The sequence below is a fragment of the Fimicolochytrium jonesii genome (assembly GCF_025526975.1).
Source record: "Fimicolochytrium jonesii strain JEL569 chromosome Unknown EV422scaffold_7, whole genome shotgun sequence".
NCBI lineage: Eukaryota > Fungi > Chytridiomycota > Chytridiomycetes > Spizellomycetales > Powellomycetaceae > Fimicolochytrium > Fimicolochytrium jonesii.
In genome coordinates, this window is record NW_026515674.1 from 596243 (window position 1) to 610234 (window position 13992).

Here is a 13992-nt window from a genome sequence, read left to right on the forward strand (position 1 = left end):
ATGCATTCATCAAAACTTCACTCTGGCACGACCACAGGTTTCTACTTTAGTAGATGCGGTAGCCTGTATGAACGGTACTTGGTGACGATGAGGCGGTCAATGACGACCTAGCTTTCGCATGACCTCAAATGAACAGGGCTACAGACCGGTCGTGCACTCAATGCAGTGCAGATGTGAATGTGGGATCATAGCTGGGGCCATGCTCGACACCATCTGCTGCTATCGAAGCCCGCGGCGGAGGAAATATCTTCCGCGTCGCTTTTCCTGCGTCGATCATCGGGCATCGTGGCGACGCAGGGCAGAGAGGAGAAAGGCGTTTGCCAAAGGTGAAATGGGCGTGGGAACCACCAAGCACACACTCGCGGTGAGTATAGAGTAGCATGCAACAGGCGCCAGGGTCTTGTCGGAACATGCTGAGCTCCACAGAGTTCACGCCACAAGTTCGTCTGAAGAGGATTCGACAGTGGGCAGCAGGGCTTGATCCTTCCCCCAAGATGTCGAGGGTAGCTGACACAAGAAATATGTTTACTTCCAAGACGTTCCCTTCACGAAGCGCCACTCTCGCGTGTATTGAACTGCGTACTAGTCCCATCCCGTTTCATGATGGTCACGTTCGGTCCCTTCTTGGGAGACCCGTCCCCAGCATCCTCCTTCTCTTTCGTTGCAGTAGGACGTTCTTTTCTCGGTTTTTGAGCAGGTTTCCGCTCCGGGCTGTCGGTTGTCAGTGAGCTCGATGAAGTTTCTTTGCTTTTATCGCCAGTGCCCCGGTCCTTTTTGCGGCGGGACTTTGGGGTGCTGCTAGCCTCAGGTTCGACGGAATCTTGCGAAGCGCCCTTTTGTTTGCCGTCATTCGCTGTACCAAACGGCTGGCCCTCACTGCGTTCTCCGTTCGCATCCTCCGGCGCTGGGTTCGCGAAGGCTTGCCGTTTGCTGCGATAGCCTCGACCGCCTTCTTTTTCCTTCTTCACCAGAGGCTGCTCAATTTCTGCCTTCTCGCCACCCATAAAATCCTTCGGAGCGCCAGTATCTGGCGCCACCTGCGATGCCAAGTCATTCGCCAATTTTTTCCTCGCCCCTTCTCGACGCTTCGCCACAGTTCCAGTTCCCAAAACCGCGCCAAGGGACTTGTTGAACAGGGATCCAGACGGCGCCATGCGTTGCTTCCTCTCGGTAGGATTGTCTGCCGGCTGCTTCTTGGGAGACGTCTGCGCTGTCTCTGGCTCTTTAGCTACAGCCGGGCCTGCTTTGTCCTTTGACCTTGAGTCTGGACGTTTGACGATCGACGGCGGACCAACCACTGTCTTCGACGGTTTGACCCCTGCAGTGGGTTTCGCTTTTGTCGCAGCCTTCGCCTTTTCCATTTTTGCCGTCTCAGTGGCCTTTGCATCGATCTGCGCTTGCTTCGCGGCCGCAGTTGCTGCCTTGTTGGCGTCCTGAAGCGCTTTGACTTTGGCTTTCTTTGCCCGGAGCGCGTCCAGGAGAGGCGTGGACTGCTTTTCGGCCGGTGCCAACCCTCTGGGAAGGTTGCTGACTGAGGATGTCACAATGGTGATCTTGCTGCTCGCTTGTTGATCTGCAAGGAGGCTCTTTTCCAACTTCTCCAGCTGTGTCTCGCCGGTCAGGCCGCTGGTCCCATTGACGGTGGTGCTTTCCAGGTCCTCCTCCAGGCTCCCGAGAAACTTTTGGTAATCTGCATCTGCTCAATCGGTTGTGATTGAGTCGTCTGATATTCCGCTCGAAAGCTCTTGCGCATATTCTCATACCCTGCTCAATGGTGTTCAATCGCGGGTCAGGTTTGCTCCTCTTCTTCGGGATTCGCTGGAAAGGCGCGAATTCCACAACGGCACGATACTCGTTGCCTAGTTTGCGGGAAGAGTGAGCAAACGCTCTTCAAAAGCAGGATCATGCGAAGTGAGCCATCTCACCTCTGCCATCCAAGAACTGATGTCCATTGTACTTGTTACAGAACTCCAACATCACCTCAGGTTCCTGGAAGTTCAGGTACGCCCGCGAAAACACGCTGACCTTCGCTTGACTGGAAGAAGTTATTGATCAGAATTGCATGCAACGTGGAAGCCTGACATAACATTCTAGAGCAGCCACCTCTTGGCAAGTTTCCCAGGAACATATCGCCACCAGTCCGTTTGCTGCAACCACACCTCTGCCGAAGTTTCGAAGATATTCTCAGGTAGGTTGGGCGGTAACCTCCGCACTACGATCTTTGTCCGGGGTACAGGCCCTTTGGACCTCTGACCGCCACGCTGCTGTCGGGCGCGGCGGGACGAAGCTGATTTGGCTTCTTCGTTAGTCGGTTCATTTGTCCTTTCTTCTGAGGTAGGTGGGGGATTCAGTCGGTAAGGAATCCAGGCCAGACGCGACCGAACATGACGTGCGAATATCGCTTCATTCCCCGACGGAATGGTGTGATATGGACATACCTGGCTGACTGGGAGTTGCAGCCACCATGTTTGTTGCTGCTGAATGCTGGGTTTCCCCTTCTACTGTCTACTGTCTATGGTTTTCGGAAGGGGCTGAGCGATCACCGTGCGAGAATGTCCGTGACGAAGTTCCTTGGTCCACTGGAGGCGACTTGGGGCGACGCGGGGTCTCATCGCGGGCTCTTTCTGCTTCTTTTTATTTCTTCCGCCGGCAAGCCCGTCTGAATACACACAGTATACATATACAGAACGCTCCCAGAAGAGACACCCTTTTCCTTTCTGGAAAAAGTCTGAGCGCGACTCCGACTCTTGTACGAAACAGGGTAGCAGCAACGATCCCCTCGCACACTTTTCGGTTCTATCCCCGATGACCGCTTCAAGATCGACGCCTACCTCACAGAAGCCGGCCACCGCTGGGCCAACATCACAACCTGAAGACGAGGAGGAAGACCCGTACATCACACGCATCAAAAATTCAGGCTGTTTCCCCCAACATGAGGCCCTGCAGGACTGCCATTTTGCAAAGAAGGACTGGCGCAAGTGCAAGGACGAGATGCTTGCCTTCCGACAATGTTTCGAGCGGAATTCGAAGAAGGGATGAGAGGGAACTCTGAATCTCAGAGTTGTGGCAACATCATGATGGTCGGGAAGTGGAGAGTCCCGGGCGAATGAGTCCCACTAATTAGAGGCAACGCCGGACATGGATGCGAGAAACATCGGTCGGAAGCAGATTTTTTGTTTATATACCAATCACTGAAGTCGGGCTGGGCTAAGAGCACCACAGGGACTAGTCATAGCGGAATCGAATTTGAGGCGTAAGATTTCGCCTTTGACTCGATGTCAATACCGTACATACTTCGGCAATTCTGCTTGTGGGTTGAGCGGAATGTGGAATATCGGAAGAGCTTAGGCAGCTACCAGCGCACTTGGCTCCAATTTGCGCATGACTTGATCCAATGCTTACTCACAAGCACTAGGATCGCACTTCGCTCGCCTGCCATCGCTAGTACTAAATTCCTTATTTCGTCATCAAGTTGACACATGCTGTGGAATAGATTCAGCGTCTGCAGATTTTCATGTTCAAACCCTTTGCAAGAGCGCAGCATCTTTTGTTCGGGACGAGCCGAATATGCAGTCTGGCACTCGCTCCGCATGCCCCACGTAACATAAGGTCGCAGAGGGAGGAGCCCTCAGCATTTGAGGGATGATCAAGGATTGTGTGGCAGTTGAGTAGTCCATCAAATGGGAAAAACGGATTATTGGGCATCTTGATTGTCCTGCGAAGTGTGGCTTGAAGCTCGCCGCTATGCGCGGGCTGAGTCACGCAGGGCGGATCTCCGTTGACCGCTACGATATATAGACCCTTTTACGCGCCATTTCATCTCCCGCTCCTCGGCGCGGAGGGTCCGGAGCTCGATCGGAAGCCTAGCTAAAAGAGTTTCCGGTTTCCTCAACGAGTCGACGACAGCAAAGCTGTATGCGAAAGAGGGCAGCAGCGACAGCCCCGAGGTTGACCTCTACACGCTGCGACATCCTCTCTCGAAGAATGCGCTGCACGTGCAAGCTTGTGAAGAAGAGTCCGATACAGTCATGAACGGTGATGGCAACTTAGAAGCTCCTGTGAAGGGATGGGTGACAAACTTGGCGGGAACGATTGAACAGTGGCCGCAAGGCTTGTGACGGCGTGACCGGGCTAAGGGATGCAATTGTTCACGAATGTTCAGGTTCCGAATCGAATAAGTCTATCCCTGTCGCAGAGCGTGAGACAAGGGATGACAGTCAACCTTCCGACTGCTTCGCGGCAGATGCGGTGCTGTACAGAGCAGCAAATGTACAAAAGCGACTCGATGTCCGTCGGCCCCCTCGGAACTGATGCAAACCCGTGGCCCACAGATTACATTTCCTCCCATTACACCTTGATCAATATTCTTCCCCCATCATGCAGTACTTGAATCTGGGAGCGATCCTCTTCCTCGCCATTACCGGTCACTTTTCCCTCACGGTGACTGCCCAGCGCACCGTTCAAGGTTAGATCACGTAGACCATCCGTTGTCCTGAAGCACCCCACATCATAACTTCTCCGGTCTCATGTCCACCAGCCAATTGGAACGTCCCGCAAACCCCGCGGAGCGGCGGTCAAGAAGCCGTCTACATCAATGACTTTGGAAGCGACACAGATCTTACAGTTTCAACGGTCACCAATCTCACTGCCGTCATCCGCGACGAGAGTCAAGCGATCGTGGATGTCGCCATCTACCAATCGAAGACCTGGTCTTGGGTTTGGTATGTACATGCCAGATGGAGCACCGCGCCAGCAATACTTCCAGGCTAAACGCGCATGTAGGTATATTCCCGTTCTTTTGCCGAGTGGCAAGTACCATTTCGAGGTTCAAGCCGATGCGACCACGAAAGACGGCCCAGGCAAGATCAGGTTTCAATCGCCCGACATCACCGTCACGCAAGCCTTCCCGGCGTGCAAGACCGATGACTTTCAACCAAAGACACTGAGTAACTTCCGACCCGTCATCTTCTCGGGTCCAAAGGTAAGGGTTACACGGGTCCCCATCTTGCTTCACAGAGACATTGATCTTACCGATATCCACTGTGTCCGCAGGCCGGAGACTCGTACTCGCCAGGCTCGTCCATCGGCGTCTACTTCCAGTGGATCGACGGCAACCACGCATTCGGCAAGGGCGTCTTCAAACAGAACCTTGAGCTTCTCTTCGAAGACGACAGCGAGCATATCCCACTCTCCATCTCCAACCACGACCGTGACCCGACCTCGTCATCGGAGAACTTTGCGGTGCCGCAATCGATTCCGTACGGACGTTATCGTCTGCGAACCAACTACACCCTGGCCGAAACCGGCCAGGACGCCGTGATTTCGAGCTATTCTGATCAGTTTGTCATCTCAAAGGATGGGTTGTGCCCTCAAGGATCGTCTACTGCCGCCGGGTCAAAGTCGGCGGCTTTGGGGAGGGTCAGGACCTTGGGAATGAGGTACCTTGTGGCTGTTTTGTTTGTGGTTGCTTTCATCGCCTTGGTGTAGAACGCTTTCCGAAAGGGCATTCTTGCTGGCAAGAGTCGTTTTGCGCAAGATCAGGGGTGAGAGACTTTTGTGGGATCGTGTAATATCACCGTGTGTAAATGTGAGCAAAGTAAAGTCGATTAAAGTCGAGTAAAGATGTGGTCGATTCGTGCTTCCGATCGCTCCCCAAAGCATAAAATGTGCCCGGCGGGAGGTCTGCTAACAGAAGATCGACAAGAATCATGAAAAAAGGGGAACGACCCAGTGCGACTTCTACTTTGATTACACAAGATGTTACTGATGGGTGTCGGCCAAAAAGGAAAGGGCATTGCCACAGGAAACGCTGAGACAGACCCGTGCAACTACGCTACAGTACGCCGGGACATCCATTGTTAAGTAGCCTAATCTGCTCGTATAATGCTGCCCCCCGATGGGTCTGCCTTCAGTTTTCTTTGCATCATCAAGTACCAATCTTGCAACGCCTATCCGCGATGAATGAAGCAGATTCAGCCACCGCCACCAAGGAAAAATGGAAGTCAGTCCGCAATGCCGCATACCTTCAGAGGGATGAACGTAGACCCCCAGTCCATCCCAAACAACGCGGTCGACATGGGCGGCAACGGTCCCGCAAAGCTCGAACAGAAATTGTACAAGCTCTCCAGTACCTTCTCCACCAATTTCATGGGGTCCACATTCCTGACGATCGCGCCCGCAGCTGCGGGATTACGCGACGGGGAATTCGCATGCAAAGTATTGATTTGCGCCATTACGATGTCGATTGATTCGACAGAGATGCCCAGTTGCGCCGGGCTCGTGGCGGCTATCCCGGGGGTCATGACCGTGGTCGGGGACATGCCATTTGAATTCGTGAACGCCGAAGCGACTGCTTTGTTGCCTCCGAGTTTGAATATGGCGGACGGTTTTTCATTTGAGAGCATTCCTAGTAATTGCCATTGCGGTGCCGCGCTTGGTGATGGCCTGCATATGAACTGAAATCAGTATGTGCTTGCTCTCCGAGACATCAGTTATGCGATGTATTCAGCATACCACAAGAAATGCACCGTAGCTGCGAATCCTGGCGGGAAGGCCTGCACGCCAGTCATGAAGACAACTATTGAGAAGCGCCGCATCTTTGAGCCGCCGTACCGATTCTACCGTGATCATGAGTTCTTCTGCATACCTATGTGATTGATCGATTGCGGGTCTTCCAGATCAAAAACATACTGGTATGAGTTAGCATGACGCCACCCAACCCTTCCGACTGACCAGTCCTTCTCTACTCGCCTACCTTCGTCGCATCAACTGCAAATCACCGAACGACGCGGAGTTGATAGTCTGGCGGTGAGATTGTGGCTCCAAAAGAAGGCACATTTTCATACAAGCTCCCAAGCCTCCTCCGCAAACTACCTCGGCGGCAACCGTCGAATCCGTTGCATCATCCCACCCCTACCTTGCTGCATATTGGTTTGCACCTATGGTTATCAACCGGTCAGTAAGACGGTACGTTCAAAGGCATATTCAGCTTTGCGAGGCTTACCAGTCGCCCGGCAATAATGCAACCGAACATCGCCATCTCAAAGGAAGAAAAGGCTGGATATAAGCGAGGGTGCCTTTCAAAAGGAGATTCACTATGAGAGGGTTGTGTGGTGCTGCTCTCCCCTGCTGAAGGTGGAAATCGTCCCTGTCCGACGCGACAGCCTATGATTACAGGCCGAGGAAGTTGCTCGAACACTCCATTCGCTTTTGCCCCACACTTTCAGAAGACGCCCTGCAACAACAATGGCCAACCGCACGGCAACCGAGGCCAAGACCATCCACGGCACCAACCCGCAGTTTCTCATAGAGAAAATCCTGCGCACACGCATCCATGACTCGCTGTACTGGAAGGAGCACTGTTTCGCCCTCACTGCGGAATCCATCATCGACAAAGCCGTCGCTCTCACTTCGATCGGCGGACAATATGGAAACCAGAAACCGACCGAGTTTATCTGCTTGGCGCTGAAGATGCTGCAGCTACAGCCTGAGAAGGATATTGTCAAGTTGTACATACAAAACGAGGACTATAAGTAGGTTTCTTGGAATGGTGTGGGCTCGCAGAGACGTAGATCAGTTTGATTCACAATTCAATCCCTTTGCAGATACTTAAGGGCCCTCGGAGCTTTCTATCTACGGCTTACGGGGACCTCTTTGGAAATATATAAGTACTTAGAACCACTATTAGGAGACCTCAGAAAGCTCCGTCGGCGGAATATATGTGAGTTTACACCGCAGTATTCGCCGTCGCACTTGAGCTCTCTGCTAACATCATCGTTTTACAGCTGGTGGATTTGAGCTGACGCACGTTGACGAGTTCGTCGATGAGCTGCTACACTCGGATCGGGTATGCGACACCATTCTTCCTCGCATCACCAAACGCCACATCATGGAGGAGAACGGAGACATCGAACCGAGGATCAGTCCCCTAGAAGAAGATCTAGAGGAAGAAGAGATTCTGGACGATGAGCGATTCAAGAACGACGTGGAAAGGCGAAGACAGAAAATAGTCAAGGGTCCTGATTCTGGACATTACGACTCCGAAGAAGGCGCCATTGATGAGCCAGAGCCACGGCGGAAGGAGGGCTCGGAGGGGCGTGAACGCGACCGTGACGGCCGTTATGTGGATAGTAGGGCTAGGAGCAGAAGCAGGAGTGGTGACAGACATCGGCGTAGTGTCAGCCGGAGTCGGAGTCGGAGCCGCAGTCGAGACCATATTCGGGACCGCGCCAGACGACATGACTCTAGCCGCGACTCTAGCCGTGATCGTGGGTTCTCCCGTCCCCGGTCCCCGTCCCACCGCGATCGATCCCCTCGATCTTACCACCGCGACAGGGACGACCGTCGCTCCTACCACTCTGACTCACGAGATAGGTATCGTCGCGACGATCACAGACGACGCGGCTACGACGGCCGATGTAGGAGTAGGAGTAGGAGCATCGATCGATCTCGCAGAACACGCGACGATAGACGAGACAGGAGTTCGAGTAGGGACCGATACCCGCCACGGCAGGAGCACAGACGTGGGGCGGACCGACCGAGGGAATCGTCTGTTGGGGCGGACGATGGGCGGAGTCCTGAACGACGAGGGGAGAAGATGGCTATCTCCTCCGAAAAAGTTGCCTCGCTGTTCAAGAAGAAAAGCGGAGGGCCGGCCAAGAAGGGCTCTTCTTCGTCCTCGATACCAGGGAGGAGCAGAAATGAGGATAGTGGGAAGGGTGGTGGTGAGTCGATGTCCATTGAGGAAACGAATAAGGTCAGGGCATCCCTCGGCCTGAAGCCTTTGAAGTAGATGTGAACTACGCACTGTATATATATATATCATGCTATCGACTACTAAACATATTATGCACATCGAGCGAGCGATTCTCGCATTGTGACCAGCACGAGCGATATCCTCAGCTAATGAATCACTAGCTGCGAAGAAGCTGCGCTACTTGATGAATCTTCTCCATGACTTGGGGAAACATGGCCCCCATGCTCTCGTTTATGAGCGTCTGGAAGTGCTGTATCGCTTCCTCGTCTGTCAAATCCAACATGAACCTCTCTTGGACCTAGATTATCAATGGGTCAGCATAGAATCCTTTCACCACGTCACATGAAATGCGCCACACCTTCAAAACCGCCTTATCCGGCTCAATCGCAATATCAGGCACGTTCGCATTGACCATCAGCGAAAACAAGTTCAGGATCAGATTGGCGTTCTTCCGGAGGATGTTGAAGGCGACGTAGCAGTACGCTTTAAACTTCTGGTAGGATGGTGAGGAGGTACCGCCGAGGGCTTCGACCATCTCGCGGGAGAGCTTCATGGGCGGCGGGAAGGGTTTGGGGTCGCGGCCGAGGATGAAGCCGAAATCGATGTGGAAGAGGTTGCCTATTGTAACATGGGAGACCATGAATGAGTGACTGCTGACATCGTAAAGGCGCTGAAGTGTCTCATCGACTCACCGCCTACGGTCAGAAGCAGATTGTCCAGGTGCCGGTCGCCTACTCCGAGTAGGTAGGTGATCACGCAGTAGCCGGCTAGGTGACGAGGAGATGCTGTTGTCAATTCAAAATTCCCTGCTCCATCGACGAGGGATAGACATCACTCACCGGTACTCCTAATGTACGTGTCCATAACAATTGGCGGTATGCTGGCGGGCTTGGCCGCATCTCCGCGGTTATTCTCGCGCAGGTAGTTGAGGAGCGTCCCACCGTACTCCCCTAGGATAGCCGCCAGTGGGAGGGAGGGAATGAATTGCACCATGCCTAGGAACGATGTAGGGGAAACTCCATCAGCTAGTGAACAAGACACCCATAAACGAGATGGAAGCAGATGTCCACGGCATACCGTGATCAGACCCCGTCGCAAGGACCTTATACGGCGTGAGCTTCAGATCCAGGTTCTCCTTCCTCAGCAGTTTATCCATCAAGGTGATGATCTGGACCACTAGCTGATCTTGTCGCAGGTCATCTCCTGTTTTGAAGATGATCTTCCATCCCCAAAAGGTCAGACTTGGTTTGACGGTCTGCAAGCGAGGTTGAGCGACCACCTACCGTGTACTCTCCTCCATCCACACAGGAGAATGTGAGGCGAAGTGGTTGCAGAGCGCTCTTGAAAATGTTCGCCTTGTCTGGCTCCGAAGTTAGCTACGGCAAGGTACGCCACATGTGATCCAAAACGAGCACGCACCAGGCATGATGCCAATGACTTGGACTTGGGCATCCAACGGGAGCGGCAAAGGCGGGAAAGATAACAGCCCTTTCTTCGGATCTGCCAAGATATTCCGCAACGTCTCAACCTTGTATGAAACTCGTTAGTCCAAGCCAAACAGAGTCATCGGCCGCCCAGCAATCGCCCTCACCTTCTTGGGCCGAGCCTCCTTCGACCGCGCCGCCTTTGAGAGATCCAACAGTATCTCCATCAGCTTAGCCTGCCTTTCCAACGTCTTTCTCCGGGCAACCCCATCAGGGACTTGCACCATCGTCTCCATGAAGTAATAGGCCACTTTGGCATACATCGATCGCCATTGTTTTTCTTCACACTCTACCATGAGATACCTGCGATTCTGCCTGGTTAGTCAGGCTCACCCGTGAAGTTTGGGATACGCGGCGGTCTTACCAATAAAAGTAGTTGCCGAGGATCGGATTCTTGATGGCTCTATCGATGAGGAACTCGGCTAATGGCGAATTCTGTAATGTTGTCTTATCCACGATGCCTTCAAACTTTAATGCTTGGACGAGTTGGAGAAGGAAGAGTTGCAAATCCTGTGATACCATCGTAAACTGCATGCCCTCGCTGCTTCAATTTGGCAAGACATCCGCACCTCATCATCCGCCTTCCGCAACTGCAGAACTGCGTAGGCACGGACATTGTTATTCTCAAAGGTCGGGCCAAGCAGCTCCAGCGCGTCCTCGACATCGATGTTGACCCAGACATGCAATAGCTCAGAAGCCTGCTTGGCTTCCACTGGGTCGGTCCACACAACGCATTTAAGGAATTTTGTGAGCGCCTATGGGGTTTGTACATGTGAGTACAGGTACAGGAAGCGCTGAAGTGAGTCGACATTCGATAACTTCACCTTCTTGTCCCTTGTCAGATAAAACCGAAACTTCCAAAGAAGGTCCTTTTCTTCCGTCGTCAGAGTCTGGGAGGGTGGATACCTAAGCAGTTTCTGGGCGCCACCAAGTGTTGTGAGCAGCTGTAGAATATGCCCGGTGACCATACAGGACTCACATTCAGCTCATCGCGAATCTTTGCATTTGGCTTCAGATCCCGATCCAGAGGCCCGTTGCGATGGCTTCGGGCCAGTTTCCTGTGCTTGTTCTCCACCGGGTTATCTCGCGCGGCTTCGGGGTCCGGGATGATCTGTAGATCGGTTTCGACGGTACGGGCGAGCGGTACGGGAAGGCGGTATTCCTTCGAAAGGCAGTAGGGATGAGTTTATGTATTAAGAGTGAAGTAGGGAATTACGACATGTACCTTTTCGCCGTACACCAGCGGAAAGTCAAATTGTGGCAGATCAATAAAAAGGAAGAGATGCTTTGTCTTCGAGGTCTCATTCTGCAGGGACGCCATATCAAGATCTACATCGTTGCATCGGCATCAAAGACCCCATCGCTGAGATTGCAGGGTCTACCTTATTGATGCTCTCGATTTCGCGAAACGTTAAGTGGTCCAGCCAGTCGAGCCGCGTCATATCTCCCCTTTCATACTTTCGCATGAGCTGATGGCAGGTATCAGTACACAATATCGCAATAGGTTGGAGCGAAAGGCTTACCTTCTCAATCCTATCCATATCTCCCTCATGAACTGCGTCACTGGGCGTGCTCGATGCATCCTGACCATCCGCCTCTGTCCAGGGCCACATGTACAGCTTATGCTTTCCCTTTCTTAGCGTACTATGTGATGTCGGTAATTGCATCAGAAATGTTTTTCGTGCACGAGTCTCATTTCTCCCTTGCGCCACCTAACATACTTGTACTTCCCAAAGAGCTTAAACGTCGCTCCGCCTACTGGTATAGCCTTCCGCGGGGCGTATGCTTCCCATACCGTGAATGCCAGTTGCGAGCCTAGTGGAATGTCGCGATATTTGATGGGAATAGTCAAGCACTCGTTCCATCTGCACGGATTCCGTCAGTTAGACCAGCACCAATTTGTGCCACTTATGATAGATCTGGAAACTCACGTCCAGTGATTCGTAAATGAGTGATGGGCCGTTCGCATAGGCAACGTCATCGGCTTGTTGTCGGCGAATAGTTGACATGTTACGTATATATCTGAAAGCGCACTCCATTTTGAGAGGCGTAGGATCGCCTTTGAGTTTCCTGGTTTTCAGACGCTTGCCCCCCCTATCCGTCACCTGGACTTCACTGTTGTACCTCGTTCCTGTGGTCGACCTTAGATAAGGGTCCTGTATTTGTTCGAGGAAGCTATGCTCGGGTGGCCGGCCCTCCAAGGATGATCTATACCGTCCGGCAGAACAAACAAACGGTTACTCCCAGTGGCTGCAGCATAGCCACTTGCATTACAGCAGCTCACACTTTCACTCGCAGCAGCAAGTCTAAGTCGGGCGTCAAGCAATAAGAAAAGTCCTTTATCTGCGCTCTGGGTTCCATGACGGTCGGCAATTACACTGGTGACGTGGGCAAAGACGGCCGGGCGCGGAACACAACAGGAGTGCCGAAGGGAGTTTGAACAAGGACTAAGAGCATATACTATAGATAAACCTTACTGGTCTTTGCAAGTCACTCAAGGTCGTTCGTCCTTATTGAGAGAGAGTTATCTTTCCAGTGTACTGTAGTTGTTTGGCCGAGTTCGTGTAAGAAGGAAGCATCGCATCGGGGCGGAAAGGTGCGGTTATTAACTGCTACGTAGTTAGCGACGTCGCCAACGGCAATCCCTCGCTGCGACTCGCACCACCTCGACATGAAGGCGTTCATCCACACTCGTCACACGCTCGCACTGGGGGGAGCAGAGTGTGGTCGAGAGTCCTGGGGCCCACGAGACTGGGGCTTGGCACGAGACGCGCAGCCGCTGTAGACGTCATGAACCCACGACCGTTTCACCGCATTCCATTATAAAGGCTGGCTGCTTTCCCCCCAGAACCCTGCACAACAATCGCAACATACATCCCTCCCTCCACACCAACACCACCAACGAATAACAAGCATGTCAGGTAAGAACGGTAGCACCGCTCGCTAGTACCAGCTCAGGTTCAGCGGGGTGTGAGTTCCCATCCTCTGTACTCACTACCACGGTCGCTTGCAGGAAAGTACATTGTCGTCTTTAAGGAAGGCACTGCCCAGAACGTTATCGACCAGGCTGCCAAGGACGTTGAGGCCCAAGGTACGTGGGGGACCGGGTTGTTCAAAGTCTTTGAACTTCGAAGGCGGGGGCCCTGTCTGACCAAAAACCGTCTGTAGGAGGCAAGATTGGGCACAGATACGATACGACCATGAAGGGTTTCTCTGCGACGGTCCCGGACAACGTTATCAGTGAGTTCCTTTCTCTTTCCCGTCTGTTTGAGTCCTTTTATATATCATGTTCTTACCGTCGTTCTCCGCCAACAGCAACCTTCAAAGCCCACGAGAAGGTAGACTACATCGAGGCGGACGGCGAAGTCTCCGCTTACGCAAAGAGCATCGGTATTGGGAAGTAGAAATCATCTTAGATACACCTGCTACAATTCTCAACTGCGCAAAGTGAACTATCTAGATCTATTACTAGATTCTCTTCCACTGTACTCTTCTTCTCCCATTTGTCTTTTTGGACGGCTTAATGAAAAGTCAATCACATAACACAACTTGAGGCCCAAGGTGGTGTGAACGAGATGCGCGGGTGAGGTATTGCGCATGAGTATGCTGCTCTTCCCCCGTAAGCGGTGCAGGGTTTCCGCCATTTCCCCAAAGGCGGTTTTTGAAGTCTCGGCCACCCCGTGGCCCGCATTTCCTTTCCCTACGTTTTCTCTGTTCTCTCTGTTGTTCCAAGGTCCATACTCTCATATATAC

General features: G+C 52.7%; 7 protein-coding genes across 7 annotated transcripts; 4 read left to right on the plus strand and 3 right to left on the minus strand.

Moving 5' to 3' along the window:
- Positions 1 to 545: 545 nt before the first annotated feature.
- EV422DRAFT_566250 (Smg-4/UPF3 family-domain-containing protein) lies at positions 546 to 2466 on the minus strand (the record flags this gene model as incomplete). The annotated part of the gene is made up of 5 exons (XM_053072410.1): positions 546 to 1696; positions 1764 to 1859; positions 1926 to 2035; positions 2104 to 2329; positions 2439 to 2466. 5 exons carry the CDS (start codon positions 2464 to 2466, stop codon positions 546 to 548), a joined length of 1611 nt encoding a protein of 536 aa, XP_052926881.1.
- Positions 2467 to 2871: 405 nt separating this feature from the next.
- Positions 2872 to 3027, plus strand: EV422DRAFT_488697 (uncharacterized protein; the record flags this gene model as incomplete). The annotated part of the gene is made up of 1 exon (XM_053067429.1): positions 2872 to 3027. A coding segment is annotated over one exon (156 nt), but the record flags the coding sequence as incomplete, so codon positions are not given.
- A 945-nt stretch (positions 3028 to 3972) lies between these two features.
- On the plus strand, positions 3973 to 5610 carry EV422DRAFT_524532 (uncharacterized protein). The gene is made up of 4 exons (XM_053069991.1): positions 3973 to 4465; positions 4538 to 4721; positions 4783 to 4981; positions 5053 to 5610. The coding sequence occupies exons 1-4, from the start codon at positions 4378 to 4380 to the stop codon at positions 5485 to 5487; spliced, it is 906 nt and encodes a 301-aa protein (XP_052926883.1). The 5' UTR covers positions 3973 to 4377; the 3' UTR covers positions 5488 to 5610.
- EV422DRAFT_524534 (uncharacterized protein) lies at positions 5611 to 7188 on the minus strand. Its single transcript, XM_053069992.1, has 7 exons — positions 7004 to 7188; positions 6917 to 6938; positions 6755 to 6768; positions 6647 to 6689; positions 6514 to 6577; positions 6024 to 6444; positions 5611 to 5948 (listed from the first exon to the last, which is right to left on the minus strand). The coding sequence occupies exons 1-7, from the start codon at positions 7037 to 7039 to the stop codon at positions 5868 to 5870; spliced, it is 681 nt and encodes a 226-aa protein (XP_052926884.1). The 5' UTR covers positions 7040 to 7188; the 3' UTR covers positions 5611 to 5867.
- A 57-nt stretch (positions 7189 to 7245) lies between these two features.
- On the plus strand, positions 7246 to 7948 carry EV422DRAFT_494848 (Pre-mRNA-splicing factor 38; the record flags this gene model as incomplete). Its single annotated transcript, XM_053067775.1, has 3 exons — positions 7246 to 7532; positions 7605 to 7720; positions 7785 to 7948. Coding segments are annotated over 3 exons (567 nt in total), but the record flags the coding sequence as incomplete, so codon positions are not given.
- A 964-nt stretch (positions 7949 to 8912) lies between these two features.
- EV422DRAFT_494865 (kinase-like domain-containing protein) lies at positions 8913 to 12600 on the minus strand (the record flags this gene model as incomplete). Its single annotated transcript, XM_053067778.1, has 19 exons — positions 8913 to 9053; positions 9114 to 9373; positions 9448 to 9522; positions 9595 to 9750; positions 9833 to 9974; positions 10039 to 10115; positions 10175 to 10283; positions 10347 to 10542; positions 10604 to 10749; positions 10809 to 10994; positions 11064 to 11156; positions 11219 to 11401; positions 11465 to 11545; positions 11622 to 11708; positions 11763 to 11883; positions 11961 to 12104; positions 12171 to 12272; positions 12364 to 12447; positions 12524 to 12600. 19 exons carry the CDS (start codon positions 12598 to 12600, stop codon positions 8913 to 8915), a joined length of 2460 nt encoding a protein of 819 aa, XP_052926886.1.
- A 553-nt stretch (positions 12601 to 13153) lies between these two features.
- On the plus strand, positions 13154 to 13643 carry EV422DRAFT_566255 (protease propeptide/inhibitor; the record flags this gene model as incomplete). The annotated part of the gene is made up of 4 exons (XM_053072411.1): positions 13154 to 13160; positions 13253 to 13330; positions 13408 to 13479; positions 13555 to 13643. The coding sequence occupies 4 exons, from the start codon at positions 13154 to 13156 to the stop codon at positions 13641 to 13643; spliced, it is 246 nt and encodes an 81-aa protein (XP_052926887.1).
- Between the last annotated feature and the right edge of the window lie 349 nt (positions 13644 to 13992).